We start from the raw sequence: 22,348 nt of genomic DNA, 5'->3' as shown, positions 1-22,348 counted from the left end.
GTTTTTCAAGGCTGACTTGGTTTCAGGGTCAAAATTTACACAAGTGGGAGAAAAGAAAAAAAAAGATGTTATCCATGGTGAAAAAAAAATAATCCAAATGTCAGCTGTAGGAAAACAATAAAACAGGATGACCAACTAGAACTGTAGCTTTTATTTAAAAGACTTCACAATACACAATTGAATCAAATGTTAAGATAATTATAGATAAATCAGATTTTAAATATTATCTTTACAAACATTGTGTTTTACTAAGCTCCCTGTTGTACTTCAGGTCAACGGCGGGGCGGCGAACCTCAGGAGCCATGGTTGGTTTTAACATTTCCATGTTTACATCAATCAGAATTTTATGTCCTTTAGTACAGACTGAAGTTAACATACACAGTAAAAGTACACACAAGTATTCCATCAACAGATTTATTATGTAACAAACACATAAATCCATACAAAAGCCTACCTGCTTCTATGCTGAGAGAACCAAGCAATCAGCTGACACTCATCTCAGACTCCAAATATCACATCAACAATGTCCAAATTTTAAAAACAGAAAACAGCATGCTGGGGGGGCAGTTCACTATTTGGATCAACCTCAGACTACAAAAAAAGAAAAAAGGAAAAAAAAAAAGAAAAAGAAAACGCTGTCTCCGACCGCCTACTTGTGTCCTTTGCTGGTTTTGAAGGACACCTGTAGGACTTTGTCTCCAAGGCGGTATCCATTCAGGCTGTGAATCGCCATGGCAGCCTCCTCGTAATTGGACATGGTAACAAACCCGAAGCCTTTGCACTTGCTGGTGTTGAAATCTCGGATCACTTTCACGTTGACGACGGCGCCGAACGGTCCAAACAGCTGCCACAAGATGGCCTCGTCCGCTTCCTGACCCAGATTATAAATGAAGATGCACCACCCGTTTGGGGAGTTTCCCGAGGCACTGCTACTGCTCACGTGGTCGACGCTCATGGGAGAGAACCTAAACAGAAACAGCAAATGTAACAAACAGCCAATCAGAAGGGTTATTGAGCAGCAGGATGAAAAGAACAGCCCAAGTTTCTGGTCGTGGGCTTCTGATGGTCATGGTCAGTTCACCCTATCAAGCTACTGGCTGACCAGGCCGCAAAAGGCTCAAAATGAGCAATAGACGAGCGCGGCGTCCTGCTCTTCGACACGAGCGAGCAATGCGGTGAGAGCGCCCCCTCTTGGTCGCCTGCTCAGCTGGCAGGTCCCACTGCAGCTAATCAGTGGGATTTGGTTTATGTGGAGGGGAAGAAAAAAGCTTCGCCTGCTAGGAAAAAAAAACTGACTGCGGTTTTGGAATCAGCACGCCAATTTTAGTTTTAACCAGCATCAAAATGTAATCAGCGTTAGAATCTAACTGACCAAACAGAATTTAAGTCTTATTGGTTCAGAATTTCAATCTTGAAAAGAGCCGTCGTTGTTTCGACTCACACATACATTAGAGATGCATGTAGATGTTCTTGTAGCTTTACTGCTAAAGGAACGGAGCCTTTTCAGCCCTGACCCGACCCCTCCGGACACAGCACCTAAAACAGCACCTATGTCTCTTCGTGCACACGTTCAGCTGTTTAGAGCATTTTATCAGGAGCACCTTGGAAGCCTTTCAAATGCGATTCACCGCTGCGTAGCACCGGACCTTTAGGCATGTACCTGAACCTCTGGGCCTGGTGGTGCACAGGCCCCCCGAAGCGCCGCGATTGGCCGTGGTACATCTGCGACATCACCTGAGAGCCCCTGGCCTGGTTTGGATTGGTGGCAAATTTGACTGTGATCGGCTCGGCGCTCCCGGGTGGCGTGTGTCCATTCAGGTGTTTGATGGCGTCTTCAGCTTCCGATCGTTTATCGAAACGAATAAAAGCGACACCCCGGGACACACCTGCACAGTCGAGGACAAAACGGGTTAGGCTGAGGACTGGACCCGCCGCTGTTGTTAGAAGGTTAAATAACTGTTACCAGAGGCTTGGTCCACCAGCACTCGGGAGTTGATGATCCGCCCATAGTGTGAAAACATGTCCTCCAGATCCTGCTGACTCGCCGTCCTCGGCAGACCACTGATGTACAAATTAGCATCTTTGATCATTTCTGAGCTGGGCCGAGCGTATGAAACCTGGAGGAGGAAAGAGCGTCACCACGCGTCTTCAGGAAGAGGACTTTCAGTCAAAACCATCTGCTTATCAAAGCAAAATCTTTCATATATTGCAACTTTAATCATTCAACATTATCTGGGAAAAAAAAGAAAGAAAGAAAACAAAAAGAAAACAAACAAAATCGAGACAATCATCACTGGGCACATTGTTCAAAACTATGAGTATGAAAATAAATAAAAGTCTGTCACACTGAACTTGGAAGTCACATGTGGTGGCAGCATTTAGTGATATTAAAGTAGCAAAAAACAAACAATATGGCAGCAGACTTTGAAAAATACCTTCGTCCGTCACAGTTTTTGTCAGGAGAGCGCCCTCTACTGTCCGGGGAACATAACACATCAGTTGAGTCAAAAAGTCAAAAAGCACCTGTGGAACTTTACCTTGAGGGTTTTAGACTGTAGCCTCAGGCCATTGAGGGTATTGATAGCCCTCACTGCATCACTAGGGTTAACAAAGTTAACAAAGCCGTAACCTAAACTGTGGCCTAGAGAAACAGGAAACAAACAAAAACAACAAAATAAAAAACAAAAGGGTGTGCGTTACAGGCGCGACACATCTGGAACAGTCAATGTACAGAGAGGGAAAAAGAAAATTCTGAACAAATCCAGAAAACCACAGCACCCAGTTTTCCTCAGAGTGAAACTCAAACCAAATGACCGCGGGGGAGAGGTCAGGCTCGGTCTGTCCCGGTTACAGACGACATTCTTCATGACTGATCGAGCGTCATTAAAATGTGTGATAACAGCAGCCCAAACCAGAAACACAAACTCCAGACCTCCTGTCTCGCACAAGTCAAACTCTTTAAAATGTCTTGGATAAAACACCAAGAACCGTTCAACTCGTGATGCTTGTTTAGAACTGAAGACTTTCTATCCCAAGAGTTTCGCCCCAGTGACCCTGTGAAGTTACAGCTGATGGAGCCATTTGTACTTAGGTGACTGCTAGCGACAAGCTAACCCAACAGACCCCAACCCTAATATTGGACAAGCGCTGTGTGTAACCACAGACTTGATTAAGGTCCGGTTCTGATTTTTTACTGGTTGCTGACCCAGTTCAAATGAGACCATAGAAGATGATTCAATCATGGATGGGAAACTCTCCCAGGAAATATCACTCTCAGGAAAGTGAGATACATTTACTTGATTTGTTCAGATTTGCATTTAAACTTTACAAAGATTCTGTAAAAACCCAAACATGAAATAAAAACAGCTCAAATATTTTACATCAAATATAAAAAACAGCCATAAAACCATCATTAGCAGCTCTGACAAATGCATTTAGTTCCATTTCAGATTTGAACCCATAAAAAAATCCAAACTGTTAAAATTCTATTAACTGGTAAACAAAAACTCTGATAAACATTTAAACTGAATAAATTACAAGTGACAAAAAAGACAGAATTGTCCATCAAGAACAAAATCTTTAAAAGAAACTGGGTGGATCAGCAGTTAAAAGAAAGAAACCAACGAAACAAACTTCAGAGATGAAAGCAGGTCGTTCCGGGCACCACCGTTAAAACTAGTGCTGCGCGTGCTCGGACTATTAGCGCTGTAGCAAACATGCTCTCAGCACTACAGCAGAAGTACTGCTAGGTAGTGGGATGGAGTACTTCTGTGGTGTACTAGCGTCTGAGTGTTACCTGCTACTTTGTCACGGATGAGCTTGGCCGATTCCACGTCGCCGACGCTGCTGAACAAGCTCCGCAGCTCCTCCTGGCTCATGCTCTGAGGGAGATAGTTGACGATCAGGTTTGTCCTGGCGTCCTCGTCCTCCATCAGCTGATCCTCAAAGCCATTGTTGTACAGCTCCTACACACAGACGGACACACACTTAAAGCACGCTCGGCCTCCAGTTCTGCTCATTTCATCGTGTCCGCTCATCCACGCCGTCAACGTTAAATTAGCCTCGTCCAAATCAAGCCTCAAGCCTTCTGATCAAACGATGCCACATATTTATATTTGTTTAGACGGCAGGTCCTAGTGGTCGATGCTCGACCCAGTAACAGACCAGAGTGTCTGTGGACAAACCAGCAGGCTCACCTTCCCAGCAGCTCCTTTGATGGCATGTTGTCCTTCTCTAACATCACTCTGAGACGTCTGAACTTCACACACCTGTACACACACACACACACACACACACGTTACAGTAGTGCACATTCCCTCCTGCTGCCTTCAGTCCAGATCCAGTTCTGTTGAGTTCTGTACATTTGTGCCGACTCACCTTCAGGTACCTGATGTGTCCCCGTCTAAGCGCCATGGAATCAAGTTGCTCACTGTACCTGAAAAACACCACGTGACAGACTGCTTATGGTGGGTAACGTTAACATTTGATCGTCATGGAAACATGAATACACAGTAATGTCTCATGTATTGGCAACTGCCTTATCCAAGAGTACACATCAGCCTGAAGTTGGTAATAAGCACCTCTTTAAGTGAACATAAGCGTTTCAATGGGGGTAAACCTCGTTTTCTGCTTCATCATCACGTTAAAAGATGCATAGAAAATTAAAGAGCTTAAACTTAGAGATAAGAGATTTTAGTTGCTGCTTGTTGTCAGATAGCATCGGACATTTTAAGATGAACACAGCATTCTTCAGCCCTCTCAGTCCGATTTTAAACTGTTCCGAGTCGGCACTTTTAAGAGTTTTTAATGATACTTGACTCGCTGGTGCCCACAGGGGTCTCCAGAGCAGATCAACTGTCTCCATCTTCTCTTAGACCAGCTACATACATGTCCTCCATCTACGTCACACATCTCCTCTTTGGTCCTCCTGCCTGGTCGATCCATTCCTCTACTGTCCCACCTCTAATGTGCCCAAACCAACTGTCTGGCTTTACCTCCCAACATCTAACGTGTGCTGTCCCTCTGATATTTTCCTCCTGATTCCTCCCAAAGAGAAACTCGGTGTCTTCATCTCTGCCACCCGTCCCTAAACCATAAAGGACCACTGATCTTATTGACCCTTCCTTTGACTCTTACAGATAATACAACTGACCACTTCATACGGCTCAGTTAACATTTATGGCTGCAGTAAATCCATCAATAAATATTAACAATATAAATAAACACTTGACCAAACGAATCGAGACTTGTAACACGATAACAGTCATGGGACAAATTAAAAACAAGTAGTACAATCCTCAAATAAATAGTATTGGGTATTTGAGTTTATTAGTCCCAGATTAAGCTTTAAAAAGTGTTTACCATTAATCTCAAGGTTTTGTGCCCCTGTGATCTTTCTTGTTAAGAAAATACCGAGCGGAGATGTTTTCTCTGAAAAGACTGCTCATTTATCTTTACTTATTTTGTGTCTGTACAAACAACAACAATAATGGCGACTTAATAAAATCAGAACAATGCAGCAAGACGAAAACAACGCGGTTTTGAGACCAGAGCCACGTAAACTCTTGATTTACCTCTATTTACTCAAACGTGAATGATTATGGTGCACAAGAAGCTAACAGACAGCACATGTTAGCACTGGTCCACACAAAGAGAACAGCAACTAGCGGCGGGAGCTAACTCTGCTAACACGTCTTATCTCTTACCTTCGACTTTGATTGGCGAATCAACAACAATGCAGAAATTTGTTCTTATCGTGTTTAGCGAATAGAACCTACGTTGATTTTCAGCAAAAACAACTTTGAAAGGAATTCCTCGCTATCCGCCACGCGACACGACCGTCAGAACTCTTCTTCGTCGTCTTCTTCTTCTTTTCCTTCTTCTTCGTCTTCGATATTTACTGGTGGCGATCGACGTAGTGTACCGCCACCTACAGGCGTATTTTAGAACTGAGACCTGCGAACATACAACGCACTTTTCTGAGCTGGCTTCTACAACATCTAAATCCTTCTAATCTAATCATGTCTCTTCCAAATCAGCTGCAGTAATTTGACCATTGTTAAAGAAAAATATTCTCCTGCTTCAGATTCTGTACATTACCAAACTACAGGCCAGCACCTGGGTGGCTCTGTTGGGGACTAGGCTGAGAAGCAGAGGGTTCCTGGTTCAAGCTTCAGGGCAGAAAAAATATGCAAGGTGTTTAGGGAATAGGGGACAAACACCTTTACCAAGGTACAATATGCTAATATAGGGGTGGACCTACCGTCACCCCCCTCTGTGACCCTGAAAAGAATTAAGAAGGTGATATATAGCTAACTTCCCCTTTAACTCAATGTGACAGCAGTGGTGACTCAATTACTGGACCATGTGCAGAGGAACATTCTGTTGGAGATGTTTCAGTCAGATTTCAGGTCAGAACTAAGTGAGGCCTGAGTTTTATGGAGTCTGTGTTAGGATGAGGGGAGGAACTTGAGTCAGCTGACATTCTCCTGCTGCTGCAGGCAGTTACAGATATGAAGAGAGAATATGGTCACGCTTGTGGGTTCCTGTCAAAAGATGAGTGGCTGCTCATGGGTCTCCATGGCCAAGACACTGTCTTCTTTAGCTAAATTAAAGTCTTGTCCCTGACTGATGCCATATGTGATAGGCATAAAAGAAAAATAAACACCATCACCAAATTGGGTTTAATCAACTTTAATTTCAGGAATGAACAGCCTTTGGTAATGTAGATTAATACTGATTTCATTAACACGCTGCTGCTTCACGAGGAAGATTACTGGTAATACATGGAAAAAAATCACGTTGGCCTCTTCCCATCATGACTTGTACACACTTTAGCAGTTATTAACAGGCTATAAAGTGAGTATATCCTTTAAGATGCATGCACCTCAACAATAAAAGTCCATTAAACAAGGCTTCTTCTGGATTCACAAAAGAATCTCATTATCCCCAGAGTTAATGAAGACAGTCAGCGAGTACGCTAGCACGCTATCGGTGGACAAACTGATTCTCTAGCCAATTTTCTTTATTTACAATATTGGGTGTAAAATGAGGACAGAAGTGTTTAAAGTTACTACCGGTCATTTTATACAGCTGAGAAAATACGTTTTGTGGAGTGGTCATGGAATCCAGGAGGTGACGTTCTAAAAATGTATGTCAGTGTTGGTTAATTAATGTAATATGTTTTCTGGCACAAATGAAACCATTTCTACTCATCTTAAGCACTCAAAGTAGTTTTTTTCCCCACAGTTCTACAATTGTCAAGGTTCCAGTTTGATGCTTTATTAATGTTTTTCTCCTGAAAAAGACAAATTTATACCCTTTATTTAAGTATAGATGATATCCAGATTTCTAGAGGAAGTGTACCACAGCAGTGAGACTTTCTCCAAATTCTGAGTTGCCTTGAGGTTAAAAACGACTCTAAGGACAAGAAAGTCACCTCTCTGAGGATGGAGGAGTCGGAGCTGGCATGCAAGGGTTACAGACGCATATCTTGGGCTTTGCAACTAATCTTTTTTAACGCGCGGTTGTCTTTGTCCGAGTCGTGTCCGGGAATAGGGGAGCTTAGTTTATCCTCCAGACTTTTGCTGGGTGTTAAGCATTGAAACCAATGACGACAGGATCACGTCCCTGCAGCGTTGGGTCGGGGAACAGGTCCAGGCTGCAGCTGGGAGCACCTTTGTTGTGAGCGATGCTTCCCCTGTTTGTTTCCAGGACTGGACTTTTGCTCGGGTCACTAAAGCAAACACACAGTTGACTGAAGCCTTGGAGACTTTAAATTGTCCCTAAAGAAGCTGAGGATATAGTCAGAAGGTGGGAAGAATACGTCTGGGAGATTTTCCATCCGAATGACAAGGAAGCACAGCCTGCAGACTCTTTAGCGAACTCTCTTATTACTGGGACTGAGTTCACCGAGGCTGTCAAATGACTCCACATGGAGATCTGTCTGCTCACCAACCGTCAGGTAATAGAAGACTTGAATTACAGGTGATCATAGAGTAGATGTGGATGCAGTTCAGTGCTGCTGATTAGACATAAACATTTAACATTAGAATGATTCTTGCTTACATTCACACAGGGTCCAACCCAAACACACAGGACTCCATGACAAGAAAATGTTCGTCATGTTTTCTGCACAGCATCACTCTCCTCTCAGTTTAGTGGAAAAAAGGTACATTTGTGTGCTAAACCCAAACTCATTCAAACACAAGACGGGCTTTGATTCGTCTTCTTCCGAGGGCTTCACCTTCAGTAAAAAAAGTACAAAATGTTGCACGTTCACTTTGTGAGGTTTGGTCTTTAAGTCCAACCCGCAAATGTTTTGTCCGACCTGCATCAGCGCACACCCACCAAACTGCTGTAGTTCCCGGTGTAAAAGGGGCCCGCGATCATTGTCAAAAGATGAATTTCATCCAGGAGCAGAACAAAGTCCTCACGTAACTTCCTACGACTCCCTGCCCTCCGCCTGCTTTTCATTGGTTTTGGCTGCCTGGTTCTGTGCGCTTTTACTGCAGGCCAGTGGGTTGGGTGTGTAATTAAACGGAGTGATTCTGGCAGACTTGCTTGGAGTTCCCTGGCGGAAATAGACCGGCCCACTCCCACCAGCGTGGTTGTCTGGCGTTCCCATGGAAGCGTTGCTGAGGCTTTTTAACAAGCAATCTGAGTCTCCATCCTGGAGGTTATTTCCGGAGGTCGTACCTTCATTTCTGAGCGGTGCGGGTCGGACCGTTTCTTCTGCGATCTCTGGGCCAACTTCCACTGTTGGAGAGGTGCTGGAGCTGATCTTGTTGGAAAAGTCCTCGGTCTGGACCGTTGCATCACTTGTCTTGCGGGACGCCAGCAGAATGGTTGGCAACTTACCCAAAGGAGCCTGCAGCTTCGGCTGGTCCCCCTCGGGAGAAGCCACCAGGGGTAAGGCATTAGCCGGGAGGGTGCTTTTTAAGATGTGAGGAACATCTTCATCCCTGATCCTCCTCCAGGTGGCCCTGTCAAGTACCCGGGATTTCTGTCCATACTTCTTTGTCTCGTCCTCACTCTTGGCTCTGCTACTTGAATCAGACGATGATGAGCGGAGGGAAGAGCGGCTGGTGACGCGGCTCAGTATGTTGATGCTTGGTGATGAGGCATGACGTTTGAAGGTATCCTTGTCTTGTTGCTGCCTGACGCCAGACACCGTGCCAGCTTTGCTTTGCTTTGCCAGCCTGCATGGGCTTTCAGAGCTAGTTCTTCTGCTTAAACCTCTTGTGTTTCTGTACCTTTCGCTGGAGGTTGCTCTGGAGAGTGTTGCCTGCTGCTGAAGGCCAGGATCAGGTCTCTTGACCCGTTGTGGCTGTCCTTGATCTTTTACTTGTGTTCTTCTCTGGGTTTGAACTGCTGCTTTGAGTTCCTGACAACGTGAAGAACAAAGGAAAACAGCCGCGGCTCCCGAGCCGGTAGGGTGGAGGGGTCTTTTTTGAGATCGGAACATGCTGCATTTGGCACTATCGTGTTTCTGTACGGTCTTTGATTCCTTGATGAAGGTCATCTGTCTCAAAAATCCATTGCGATCGGACTCACGACCAGCTGAGGTCATCCGGAGCAGTTCTAATCGACTGGCAGGCGACACCACTTTCCCATGGACCATATTTGCTGGTTTGCCAGCTGTTTGGTTTGTAACCAGGGGTGACAGGGGTCTGGGTTTGACTGGATTCTGCATGAAAGGGATTCGGACGGGTGACTTCTGAGTTTTTGGTGTTGAGGGCTTCTCATCTGAGTTCAAGGCTGCACCTGCTGTTCTTTCAGCAGCTGGTGGACCGTTCGTCGGCGTAACGCCCTTTTTAGGGATGTTTTTATTCGTTCCACTCAGGGATGTTGTCTTCTTCTGTTTGGATGGAGTCGAGGTTTGCGATGAACCAGAGGAGGAACTTTTTTGCATCCTTGGAGGTGGAGTAGAGCTCCTCTTTGGCAGGGCCAGGTCCATGTCCTGGGAGTGTCCCAATCGATGAAGGCTCTTTGATCTGTGTTGAGCAAGGTTTGGGTTTTTTGGAGGATCTGAGCTGGTCGTCAGTTTGGTGGGAGGAGGCCTTTGCGATGGGGCTGTCTCCTTTCTCGGTGTGTAAATTACAGTCCTGCCTCTGAACACAACTGGAAAGTTTGGGACGGGCTTGCGTTGAGCAAAGTCTAGAGGTTTGTTTGACTTTTTGTCTTTGCAAAACTTCCTTTCTTTAGGCGTGAAGCTAGAGGTTGACATGAATGAAATGACCGATTCAGTCTCTTCAGAGGAAGGCTCTTGAGATTTTGAGGCCTGCAGCCCAGTGACAACACAGTTGGCACCTTCTTGGATAGCTCTCCACTCAACACTGTTGAGATCTGAATCTGCATCATCACTATCTAATTCCTCCTCCAGCTTCCAGGCATCCAGGGCCTTCTTACCTTTGTCACTATTCATTGCTTTCTTCTTCCTTGCTGCGTGCTTCCTTCTCTGCTTTGGCATCGCAGATGTTATGCATTTCTGGAGGAGATCATCCTCTGAATCCATACTGACAGAGCTCGTGGAGCTGGGCTCCTCATATTGACTGTGAATGCTCACGGGCTTCGTTTGTTGGACCGCATTCAGCGTTTTGTTCTGTCTGTTTTTGTACCACGTTTGCTGGGCTTTTGATTTGCCCGCCTCAAACTCAGCATCACTCAGTGAGCTGAGGGAGGAGCTGAGCGAATAACCCTCCATAGATTCATCCTTGAGAAGACTTTGTTTTATTCTCTGAAAGCCTCTGTGTTTTCCTTGGGAATTCTCCTTCTTGCCAGTATTGGCTGCATTTGCTTCCCTGGTCTGTTTTCGGGTCGTCTGTCCGAAAGCGTCGCTGTTAGCATTGCTGTCTTCACACACATAGTTATTGTCATGTAGAAAATGTGCAATCTTTTTACATATTATGTTTCTTTTCTGGAATCCTGCATCTTGGTCACTTTTCATTATGACAGGAAGCGCCAGATTCCGAACAAGATCTTGACACGGTCTGTTCTTTTGTTGGTTGGGAGACCGATCGCGATTCCTTTGGCTAGCCACTCGGTCAGCTACCTCTTTGCTTTGCATCAGCACCCTCTGAGTCGGAGTGATGTGTCGGTTTTTCTGTGTTCCAGGGTTGTTTGTCCTGTTCAGTTTGTGGAAGTGTGAGAATATCCTCAAATCTTCGATCCTCTTTTCGTCATCAAGCTCTTGCTCCTTGATGATACTGGTAGATAAGCAGTCTTTGCTCCCCCTGTGCTTCACTGGATACTGAAGCGTGTCGTCACTTAGCGATGTTGTTGTGGAGAAGTTACCAGGTGTTCCTTCAGCGGAATCTGTGAGGGACGAATCGTCTAATTTCAGATCCTTGTGTGAAACGATGACTTTCCTGCCCGGACAGATTTGGGTTTTGCCATTCGGGAACATCATGTAAACTGGGAGATGGATTGGTTTATGGGTCTGAGAGCTCACAAGATGAGGAGGGATTTGGGTCATCAGGGAAGGTCTAACTTTTCTAAATTTGGAGGGCATTGCTGAGTTAATACATTCTTTTAGGATTTCAATATCATCATCGGAGTTTCCCTCACTGTATCGCTCCCCATTGTCAAATTCCTGGCCCTCTTCATCATGACACAAAAGGTTTTTGTCACCTTGCTGGAGCAGTGGTGTTAACTTTAGCTCGACGTCCTTCTGTATGTAGTGTTCATGAAGAGGCAAGGCACTCAAACTTGAAGCGCACGAGAAGTTTTCAGTAGGCTTTTCCACCGTGAAGTAAATCATTGTGTCCAGGTCAGGGGGGAGGCTCAGTCGGTCCTTTGAGTCTGCAATTTCCATGAACGTCCGCAGGCTGCCTTCCCATTGGCTGACTATTCCTGCCGTCTGTGTTTCTTGAACATGTGACTCAAGGCAACATGGCGTCTTACTTCGACTGGGAGGCATGGTCTGTCCAGGGCTGTCGGGAAGATCACTCGGGCTTATTGTTCCATCGATCATCTCGCTGCAGGGATCGCTCTGGATTGAGCTGACAATAGAGGGAGACTCAAAGCTGCCTAACGAGCTAACCGAGCTGCAGCGGCTCATGACCAGGGGGGTCTCATGTATGTAGTGTTCAGATGAACTTGAAGGAGATTGGTCTTCCACTATGGCTGGGGAAACTGCTCTAAGGAACACCTTTTCCTTTTTAGAAGAGCAGGTCTTACTGACGGGACCAGTGTCTTTACTGGGAAAGGATTTGGAGTCGGTCATCAGCAGCAGGCTATCGGTCAGGTCTTCCAAGGTTTCATCCTCCTCAGCCTTTTTCACCAAGTCTTCATCCTCCACATCAATTATTTCTAACGAGGAGTCGCTCTCCATCTCATTATCACTTTGTGCATCCAGCGCTCCATCACCGGAAGAAAGAGAGGAAAGAGAACTACAGCGGGAGAAGCAGATGGGGGTGTTCTCCACTGAGTACTTCTGGACCGTCTCCATCGTCCCAATGTTCGGGCTTTTGGTGGAGGCTAATGTAGGAGCTTTTGTAATGCTCGCTGCTGTCATGGCAGTGGGGACCGAGGGCTGTTTCCTCATCGCCTGGGCTGTCTGGACATCACCGCTGGCCTTTTCCACACCAAATTTGGCCACACTCTGAATACTGGGGACTTGCTGGTAAGAAGGAGACAGTTTTATTGATGCCATGCTGACATCCGAGGACACTTTGGTGGACGCACTGACAGGTGTCTGGACAGGCTGAACCTGCTTTTTGCCTCCATCTGCAACTGGTGAATGTTTGTTGTCCACAGAATCTCTCTCAGGAATCTCCTGGCGATTAGTGTTACTACAAAGAGAAGAGTCAGCTTCTTGGTAATCTTTGTGGGCTAATTTGAGATCCAGTTGCTTGGGTCGCTGTTGCATCATCAGGGCTCTTGTAACAGGTTGCAGCTGGTCTTTGCTGCCACAGTAGCCATCACTTGTGCTACCACTGTTCAGACTGTCTGTCGATAAACTCGACTGTGCCGTTTTCAGACGCAAGAGTGCACGAGCTCTGCTGAAGCGGTCTCTGTGGACCACACTGCTGGTGTCACATAGATGGGACAGGAGGGAAGGGCTCTTGGTCTGGTCGTTGAGCTCATGTGGTCCGTAAGGCCAATCTGCCAGGTGGTCCTCAGAGCACAGGCTGAAACTGTCCTCAGAAGACGTGTGCATAGTAATGTCATCCACCAATCTGTCAATCTTGGCCACAGTGTTGGTGATTTTCTGCGCCAGTTTATCTGCAGCAGCAGATACGGCATCGGCTGGATATTTGTTCTCGCCACTTGCTGGTGAATCTCCGTCTCTCTCGGGTTCATTGTCCCTTTTGCGTTGTTGGTTCTGTGAGAAGTTAGAATTGGTAAGAAACATAGACAGCATAGAGAAGCTCCCTGTGTCCAGATTACTAGGCACGCTAGGAGCTTCATCGTCATCAAAACAGCCTGAATCAGACGCGTAATCCTTTGCTAGACTCTCGATGTGCCGTAGTGGCCTGTTGAGGGTCAGTTGCCTGGGATTCTGTCTCTCGATTATGTCAAAAGTCTCTGCCAGGTGTTTGGCATCCAGCTCAGCTTCCAGGGCCTTTTGTTTCCTCATGTAGAGCGATGGCATGCACGAACCAGGTGACACAACGGCAGTATCCTTGTACTTGAGGGGCCGATTGGTCAGGAGGTTTCTCAGGGCCGCAGCACTGCCCATTGCTATCATCTTGTGCTTGGAGTGGATCAGGTTGCGCAGCATGCTCACAGCCCCCAGCTCCCAAAGCAGTTCCTGGTCTTTGGAACTTCTTGCAGACAGGTTCCAGAGGGTCCCACAAGCATTACTAACTATAGTCAGGCTATGGGAGCGCAGGTGCTGCAGCAGCGTTTGGAGGCAGTTGTGATCCCGCAGTATTTGTCTGTTACAAAAGAGAATACCAGTCACTTGACGAATGCATTGCTCACATCCACATGAAGTGGACTGGCGTATCATTTACCGTTACAAGTCTTGTATTTGTTTGTTTCGCAGTCCATCAATTCAAATCTTTCTCAGTCTCGGCACAAACCTACCTGTAGTCTTCTCGTGTGGCAACAAGGCTGGACACATTTCGGAGGATCCCACCGCCACTCTCGATGATGGCCAGGGAGTTGGTCTGACATCGGTATGTAAGTGTGCTCACCAGGAAGCCCAGTGCTCCGTCTACGGAACAGATGGCCACCTTGTTGTCTATGCTGTGAGCTGACAGGTTCCACAGAGCACTCAGGATGCTCTTCAGCGTCGACTCCTGTGAAGACAAGAACCAACAAACTTTAGGGTTAGTTTGGAGATTCAGAACTACGATCTCCAATGAAAGTGAGGTTCCAGCTCTTGATTCAGTTTAAAGAGTTAAATACAAAGCAACCTGGAAGAACAAGCATCATCTATGTGAGCAATAGATATGGCCCTGTGGGACAAGTTTAGTTTAGTTTGTATTCAATTAGCATTTAACCACATGTTCAGATTTCGTAAAAAAAAAAAAAAAAAGCATTTTCTGTATTAACAAAAGAAAAAGTAGAGTCTTGGGCTGAATTTGATGTTTCAACCAGGTCAGAATGGTACCTTGGTGGCCTGTAGGGCACAGGTCATCAGAGCAGACACACAACCAATATCACGCAGGACTCTCTTGCTGTTGATGTCGGCCCTCCAGGACAGGTTTCGTAGGATACTGGAGACCACTTGGTGGAGCTCCTCGCTGTCAGAGGCCAGCTGAGCCACCAGAGCCTGAAGGCAGCTTCTCTTTGAGCACAAAGTGGCCTGAAAACAACACAATCGGTATCTAGCGAGAGCCTGTTCAAGCTACATCTGGATCTCTATATGATACTTATTGCTGTATTGACCTTGTTGACCACGTCACCGTAGGTCAGATTAGTCATTGCCATCCCAGCATAGCGTCGCAGAGCCATGTTAATGGGGTCATTCTGCATGCCGTGCGTTTCCTGGTCCAGATGGATCAGTTCAGCTATGACCTGTAGACCACCTTAAAGAGTAAACAAGAACTTTAGGAAAATGATGTAAGAAAGGAACAGAATCCCCGCTCCAAATATTAATATGTTACTGACCCAACTCTTTCAGGGCGTGTCGGTACTCCTCCTCAAAGGAGAGTTTCATGATGGCACAAACAGCCTGACAGATCTGCGGGTCCATCGGTTCTGGGACATCTGTGCAGAGCCCAACACACGACATAAAGTGGATGAGAGCAGAACAAGCCCAGAGCCTTTGTGTAATTTCATATATCCGAAGCATAATTAATCAGGAAGACATTCGATATCTCATGGGCTAGAAGTGTTTTTCCATAAGGCAGAACGACCCGGGAAGCCAAAGCACTTGTTACCGTTGGTTCTAGTTCCAGTAGAAGTCACTGTGTGGTTCTCAATCCAATCCCAGCCAGTGTCACAGTGTGTCCGGATCTGCTCCAGCAGGAGCAGAACCCTTTTTTCACGGCGGGCCTGTCCCTCATCCTGCTGACAGAAGATGATGTTGTGGAGGGTGGCGCTTGCCCTGGACTTGGCCTCCCGGCTGCAGCCTGTCACCGTGGCACACGACGCGGACTGCTCAAGGCTGCTGGTGCCGCCTGATCCGTCATGCAGGATCTGGACCAGCAGGGGGACACAGCCAGACTTCCTCATGGCGATACAACTGTCTGGGGAGCTGGACAACGCCAGCAGCGTCCGAGACATCTCATCCTTATCTCTGTTAGTAAGAATGGACAGCAGCCAGAACACCATCTCCACCTGCAGGTAACACCAAAGTCCTGCTCACCTGTGTGTCGCTTCTCAAAAACAATGTTTTAATTCACACGTTATTGCCAACATTTCTTTTCCATTTGTTGTTTGGCAGTTTGAAAAGTGGCCTTTAAAGACTTACACACATGTAAGTCCGTATATTTTACTGAGCAACAGCAAATCATCAAGTTTATCCCAGCAGCATTTTTAATGCACATCGAATCACAGACAAAAGAATCTAAACAAATGAAAGTGAAACTGAAGTGATTAATTCAAATTGGGTTTTTGTGATTAATCACATTGACTCACAGATTCATACCCTGACATTAATCTGATTTAAATATAAATAACTGATCTTGGTACCTTGCTTCCCTCTGCTGGAACTTCTGCAGTAGCTAAAGTGCATTTATCTGCTTCACCGGCAGGGGGAGTATTTGATCCGAACAGCTGAAAATACAAAAGATATAATATACCTCATATTTTCACCAAATTCTATAGTATCTAAGATTTTAGTTGAAGTATTCTGCACACATACATCTAAAAGTATAAATAAAATTCTTTATATAAAAGAGTTTAACAAAGGGAATTATTAGCAGAAAGGGTCAAAAGTGACCATATTATGGTGTGTTTAAGTTGCCTATTTGCTTCAATGACACTTTACTGTGTCTGACCTGCAGCTGGCTGTCCTGCCCCTCCCGGGCCTCCTGCAGCTCCTTCTCCAGCTGTTCCAGACGAGCAGCCCGTATCTGCACACACACACACACACACACACACACACACACACACACACACACACACACACACACACACACCCACACCCACACACACCCACACACACACACACACACACACACACGCACACACATTTGTCAGACCGGCCGTCATGTTGCATCCTGCTCTCATGTGTGTCCAACCAACCTGAGTCCTCTGGATCATCTCATCATTGGTTCCGAAACGTTCCTCCATCACCGACTGAACCTGCTGAGCTTCAAACTCCAGCTGCTGTCGGATCAGATCCATCTGGAGGGAAAACTGCCCGGCAACGTTAGGGATGGAACCACGGAGAGGACCAGGTGCTCCATCATCCATCCATCATCCATCCATCATCCATCCATCTACCCATCCAACATCCATCCATCATCCATCCATCTACCCATCCAACATCCATCCATCATCCATCCAACATCCATCCAACATCCATCCATCATCCATCCAACATCCATCATCCATCCATCATCCATCCATCTACCCATCCAACATCCATCCATCATCCATCCAACATCCATCCAACATCCATCCATCATCCATCCAACATCCATCCATCATCCAACATCCATCCATCATCCATCCAACATCCATCCATCATCCATCCAACATCCATCCAACATCCATCCATCATCCATCCACCATCCACCATCCATCCATCATCCATCCACTCATCCACTCATCCATCATCCATCATCCATCCATCATCCATCCACTCATCCATCATCCATCCATCATCCATCCATCCATCATCCATCCATCATCCATCCACTCATCCATCATCCATCATCCATCCATCATCCATCCACTCATCCATCCATCATCCATCCACTCATCCACTCATCCATCATCCATCATCCATCCATCATCCATCCACTCATCCATCATCCATCCATCATCCATCCATCCATCATCCATCCATCATCCATCCACTCATCCATCATCCATCCATCATCCATCCACTCATCCATCCATCATCCATCCATCCATCATCCATCCATCATCCATCCACTCATCCATCATCCATCCATCATCCATCCATCCATCATCCATCCATCATCCATCCACTCATCCATCATCCATCATCCATCCATCATCCATCCATCCTCACCATTTCAATGCGAGGCAGCTGAGCCAGTCTCTGTGACAGAGCCTCCAGCTGGCTGAAGTACCAGCATCGTTCTCTCTCCTCACGGTCAATCTCTCCCAGTAGAAGGTTCCTAAACCATTTCATTACATGTTACTCTTTCATCACTCATGATGATGACATCCAGCCAGCAGCGGGACATCCGCACACCCACCGGCCACCTCATTAAGCACAACGATCAAGACAACCTGCTGCTGTTTAAACTGAGCATCGGAATGAGGAAGAAGGTGAATCAGAACGTGGTGAGCTGAGTTCAGAAACTGCTGACCTACAGAGAAACCACATCATCCACCCACAGATTTGCAGATATGACTCCACACCTCAGCGGAATCTTTAGGCAGAGAGATGAGGCCGTTGTGGAGGCAACAGGGGGTCAAACCCAGCCAACGTGCACCTGGTGACGTGGCCAGTGGGTGTTTTTGACCTCAGATTTAACGCTGCTTCCGTTTCCCTTCCGCCCACCTCTGCATGTGCAGCTCCTCCAGGTGGTGGTCGCTCAGCTGCTCATCCAGCCCGCCGATCGCAGCGGTTTTAGGTGGCGCCGCGTCCAGGAAATGATGCGTCATCAGGATGCCAGAGTGCTCCTCTGCAGGAAGTGAGCTCAAACAAGACTGAGCTCTGAGAGGACTCTTGGACCGTCTCACCGCTGGTGTCGCGGTTGCCAGGACGGGGGAGCAGCAGGACGCAGGCGGGGCCACGAAATCCTCTCGCTTTGACCCCGCGACATTCGTAGGCCCCAACCCTGCCAGGCTGTCCATCAGGTACCTGGAATTGTGTGGTTGTTTGAGCTCGTAGTATCTGGTGAGGTCCATGTGAAGCTCTGAAAGAGACCAATCAGTCCTGTGTGAATAAGCATTAATGTCTCACGGGGACAGTTGAGACTGCGTGATCGTGCGTGTCCCAGAGACAGGGTCCCTGTGGGGGGTTCGGACCTTTGAGCTGGTGCAGGACATCGCTCCTCCCGGATGAGGCCAGAGTTCCGGCCTCCTGCTCCAGTTTACTCTGCAGTTGCTTCAGAACTTCCTGCAGAAAGAACAAAGAAAGAGAAAGGAGTCCAAATGTGAAGACAAGTGAGTGTTTCTGTCCTGACGCCACATAGAGCTTTGGTCAGAGTGGGACCTCCACTGGTGGGACTATTGCTATGATGTGTCCAAGCTGACCTTCATGCCGAAGGTCTCAGTCTCCAGTTTGGACAGTTGGTTGGAGTTGTCCTCCAGCTCCCTCCGCAGGTGACAGTTCTCCTTGCGGAGAGCCGCCACCTGGTGGGCAAGCTGATCGTAGGTGGCCTCGGCGTTGGTCATCGTCACGCGCTGGAGGGCGCCACAAAGACAAGAGAGGGGAAATTAACTTCATGCACACGGACACTTGGACAGTTGGACAGTTGGACTCCTGACAGCTGTCCTCATATACGGATCACTTCATTCGTTTTTGCTGGTTGATTTAATTCCATGGAAACTCCATAAATCAATGTTATTGTGTCAATCATGTAGACTTTTCCTGCACCTGAATGCTACGAGGATCAGGATCAGACAGAATGATCCTCCTCTGTCACATGACTCCTGGCCTGGCTTGTTCATTGGCTGCCCATTAAATCCTTCTCCTGATCAAAAAGGTCTTCAGAGGCCCAGATCCATCATATGTGGAGAAGCTGATCATCTCACTACAGCCTTTAGCTCTTGGTGCTTATTGTTAACCTTTAGCATCATCGTTGCTATGCTGCTATCAGCCTTTAGCATCATCATTGCTATGGTGCTATCAGCCTTTAGCATCATCATTGCTATGGTGCTATCAGCCTTTAGCATCATCGTTGCTATGCTGCTATCAGCCTTTAGCATCATCATTGCTATGGTGCTATCAGCCTTTAGCATCATCGTTGCTATGCTGCTATCAGCCTTTAGCATCATCATTGCTATGGTGCTATCAGCCATTAGTATCATTATTGCTATGCTGCTATCAGCCTTTAGCATCATCGTTGCTATGCTGCTAGCATGTCTACACCACCTTCCTCTGCCCATGTTTTATATCTGCAAGCTAACAAACCATCCCCCCACGGGTGTCACATACCTTAGACATACTTATCTACTACCGTTACCATAGTTACAGGGCAACACGCCTGTCTATTTTTGCACCATTCACACACTCTTTCAGACAAACACACACAAATACACACACATCCTCCAACAAGCTCTGAAAGGCCGACATTATGTGTGACAGATGTGGAGAAGGTTCTGGTCACATGATCAAAAGGCTGAAGAGTGAATAGCAACACTCAGTAGTTCAGGGGAATCATGATTATTCCACCAGCAGCCTGAGTGTCACAACCTCCATCTGGTGAGTTAAGATAGAAAACATTAAAAAATAAAACAGAGTTTCTCTTGTGTTGGTTAACCAGAATATTCAATTACTGATTTAACAAAAGGCTACATTAGCATTTGCTAGAAACTCAGGTTCCACTGTTCAGCCAAAAGGGTTGGGTTGGGGGGGTTAGGGCTGGGTTGGGGGGGTCAAGGTTGGGGTTAGGGTTGGGTTAGGGTTGGGTTGGGGGGGTCAAGGTTGGGGTTAGGGTTGGGTTAGGGTTGGGTTTGGGGGGTTAGGGCTGGGTTGGGGGGGTTAGGGTTGGGTTAGGGTTGGGTTGGGGGGGTCAAGGTTGGGGTTTGGGCTAGACAGATTCCCCACCCCTGGTCCTCCAGCTGTGTCCTTGTTCCTCTTCCATGGTGCCTTAAACCGTCCCGTTATTAAAATAATTGAATTAACAGTGATAGTTCTTGACTCTGATGTACACATCATGTAAATTATGGTATTTATGTGCATATTTTCAGTCAAGTTTTCCACCATCTAAAATCTGCAGCACTGAAATATTGGACATCCTGATAATAAATGATATCAACATCAGAGTTTGAGTTCATTTTCATCTGTGCCTGAACAAAGAGATGCACCACCATCTCCTCCCCCACATCTCCTACGCTTGCATCCCTTCAACAACCCTTGGGACCGTCTGGTTACCATGGCAACTTCATCCAGCAGTCAAAGAGGGAAGGAGAAAACGGGCACATGCAGCTCTGCACAGGAAGTGAGCAGAAAAGGGCCCTGATCACAGCCGCTGGCTGTCAGTGCTGAGAACTACAGACGTGGAATTTCTAGCACCGTCCTCAGGCCACAAAGAGAGTTTTACACCTTACTCTCGACAGGACTAATATATGCATGAAATGATCAACTACAGGAGAAATACATCAAAAGTTTTCATTGATTCCATTGGACGTACACGCGCACGAGCACGCACACAGTGCAACAGGACGACCTTGAACATACATCTGTGGCTGTTGTGAGCGTGCGTTTCTCAAAATAAACGTCAGATCCGATATTGTTAAAGGTCGAAATTCATATTATGGTTAAAATGTAAAGGCAAGAAACAAGAGTGGGGAAATTACTCCGCGTTTGACCGGATCTACTTTTAGACTGGGTCATTAAAAACCCGCTTCGGTTGAATAAACCCGACGTTTAAACCAGCAAAGAAGCAACGGAACCACTGAGACCAGTACGAATGTGACCAATCCAGCGGAAATGGACCAGTAATCAAAGATTGACGATGTTGTGGATGACAAGATCACGTCATGGCGTGAATCTGTTTATCTTTATGCTTATCTAATTTGGCTGATGTGTGAAGCGATGGCGTCTATCACACAGTCGCATCCATTAATTACCACTCCTCCGTCTTATTCTCCATCCGTCATTGTCATCCCTCCATTTCATCCTTCAGCCCTCCATTTTATCCTTCAAGCCCCATCATCCCTCCATCATCATCCCCATCACCGTCCGCATCCTCCATGAAAAATGAAGCCATTCAAACCTCAAGTCCTTCCTTCGTCTTTATCGCTTCATCTTTAGCAGCAGAACCGATCCGATCCGATAGTGCAAATGCTGAAATAATGTAAGAAAATCCGAGAGAGCCAGAGGGACCACATCATGACGTCGAATACTTGGGGTCATCTGCACTAACCCACCGCCGAACCACCGCTGCTGTATCCCTCCGCCGTGATCGTGGCTCATCGGGATAAATTAAATCCGATCGACACGATTTATTTATATATTATATATCATTAAACATTTGACTCTAATGCATACGTCTTTTGCAGATTCAATAAATGTTACTTTATTTTATTTTAAATGTGTTTTTCATTTAAAAAATGCCACAAATCTGGGTAATAGAAATGCAGAAACAGTAAAAAAAATCGCAAAAAATAAGATTTAATTCGGAAAAATGTTTACTTTTTTATTCTATCCAAGAGAGAAGAAAGATCAGCTCATTTAAACCTTTGGGACACAAACGCGGAACTCACATACCAGGATAAACTATAAAATTAATTTAAAAAAGCCACAAAACAAAAGTAAAGTTTACAACTTTACACTTTTCAAGGCACTGACCTCAGTGATAAGTTAAAAAACATAAAAGCACAGGTTCATGGTAACCTCAAAACACACACACACACACACACACACACACACACACTGGACTTTTTTTTACAGACATCAGAATCACACGCTGCTTTACATTATCACCCTTCATTAATTTGTGAGCATGTATTAAAACGTTATGAAATCAATATCCAAACCACTTGAAACAAAAAATAATGAAATTATATCTTCAGCTATTCAACTTTTTCTGCATTACTGCTACAAATCTCACAAATCTTCACCTCATTTATTCACTCT

At 46.1% G+C, this 22,348-nt stretch overlaps 2 protein-coding genes across 6 annotated transcripts; both read right to left on the bottom strand.

Moving 5' to 3' along the window:
- Positions 1-136: 136 nt before the first annotated feature.
- On the bottom strand, positions 137-5,892 carry LOC101078280 (ELAV-like protein 1). 4 transcript variants are annotated; one of them, XM_011618660.2, is made up of 8 exons: positions 5,778-5,892; positions 4,378-4,435; positions 4,197-4,268; positions 3,797-3,965; positions 2,538-2,641; positions 1,958-2,117; positions 1,661-1,886; positions 137-965 (listed from the first exon to the last, which is right to left on the bottom strand). In XM_011618660.2, the coding sequence occupies exons 2-8, from the start codon at positions 4,411-4,413 to the stop codon at positions 650-652; spliced, it is 1,083 nt and encodes a 360-aa protein (XP_011616962.1). In that variant the 5' UTR covers positions 4,414-4,435; positions 5,778-5,892; the 3' UTR covers positions 137-649. The 4 variants fall into 4 exon arrangements, with proteins under 4 accessions (XP_011616962.1, XP_011616961.1, XP_003977524.1 ...); XM_011618659.2 differs by having other exon boundaries at positions 5,706-5,888; XM_003977475.3 differs by having other exon boundaries at positions 1,964-2,117; positions 5,706-5,887.
- Positions 5,893-6,677: 785 nt separating this feature from the next.
- On the bottom strand, positions 6,678-21,648 carry apc2 (APC regulator of WNT signaling pathway 2). Of its 2 annotated transcripts, none has more exons than XM_029828557.1 (14): positions 21,486-21,648; positions 18,799-18,948; positions 18,571-18,661; positions 18,101-18,458; positions 17,603-17,711; positions 16,645-16,746; positions 16,398-16,472; positions 16,090-16,173; positions 15,336-15,735; positions 15,064-15,162; positions 14,842-14,981; positions 14,564-14,758; positions 14,035-14,249; positions 6,678-13,883 (listed from the first exon to the last, which is right to left on the bottom strand). In XM_029828557.1, exons 2-14 carry the CDS (start codon positions 18,937-18,939, stop codon positions 8,444-8,446), a joined length of 7,449 nt encoding a protein of 2,482 aa, XP_029684417.1. In that variant the 5' UTR covers positions 18,940-18,948; positions 21,486-21,648; the 3' UTR covers positions 6,678-8,443. The 2 variants fall into 2 exon arrangements, with proteins under 2 accessions (XP_029684417.1, XP_029684416.1); XM_029828556.1 differs by having other exon boundaries at positions 16,645-16,758; positions 21,486-21,647.
- Positions 21,649-22,348: the final 700 nt, after the last annotated feature.

Source organism: Takifugu rubripes, chromosome 20 (assembly GCF_901000725.2).
Source record: "Takifugu rubripes chromosome 20, fTakRub1.2, whole genome shotgun sequence".
Classification (NCBI taxonomy): Eukaryota; Metazoa; Chordata; class Actinopteri; order Tetraodontiformes; family Tetraodontidae; genus Takifugu; species Takifugu rubripes.
Note: the sequence above shows the minus strand (reverse complement) of the source record. Positions and strands in the feature narration are given on the sequence as shown.

Coding starts and splice junctions, on each gene's coding strand:
- LOC101078280 (XM_011618660.2), bottom strand. CDS start 4,413: ATGGCGCTTAGACGGGGACACATCAGGTACCTGAAG. Junction 4,269..4,377: donor GACACATCAGGTACCTGAAG/GTGAGTCGGCAC, acceptor GTGTGTGTACAG/GTGTGTGAAGTTCAGACGTC. Junction 3,966..4,196: donor TCAAAGGAGCTGCTGGGAAG/GTGAGCCTGCTG, acceptor GTCTGTGTGTAG/GAGCTGTACAACAATGGCTT.
- apc2 (XM_029828556.1), bottom strand. CDS start 18,939: ATGACCAACGCCGAGGCCACCTACGATCAGCTTGCCCACCAGGTGGCG. Junction 18,662..18,798: donor CTGAGACCTTCGGCATGAAG/GTCAGCTTGGAC, acceptor TTCTTTCTGCAG/GAAGTTCTGAAGCAACTGCA. Junction 16,174..16,397: donor GGCAGGACAGCCAGCTGCAG/GTCAGACACAGT, acceptor TTGTATTTTCAG/CTGTTCGGATCAAATACTCC.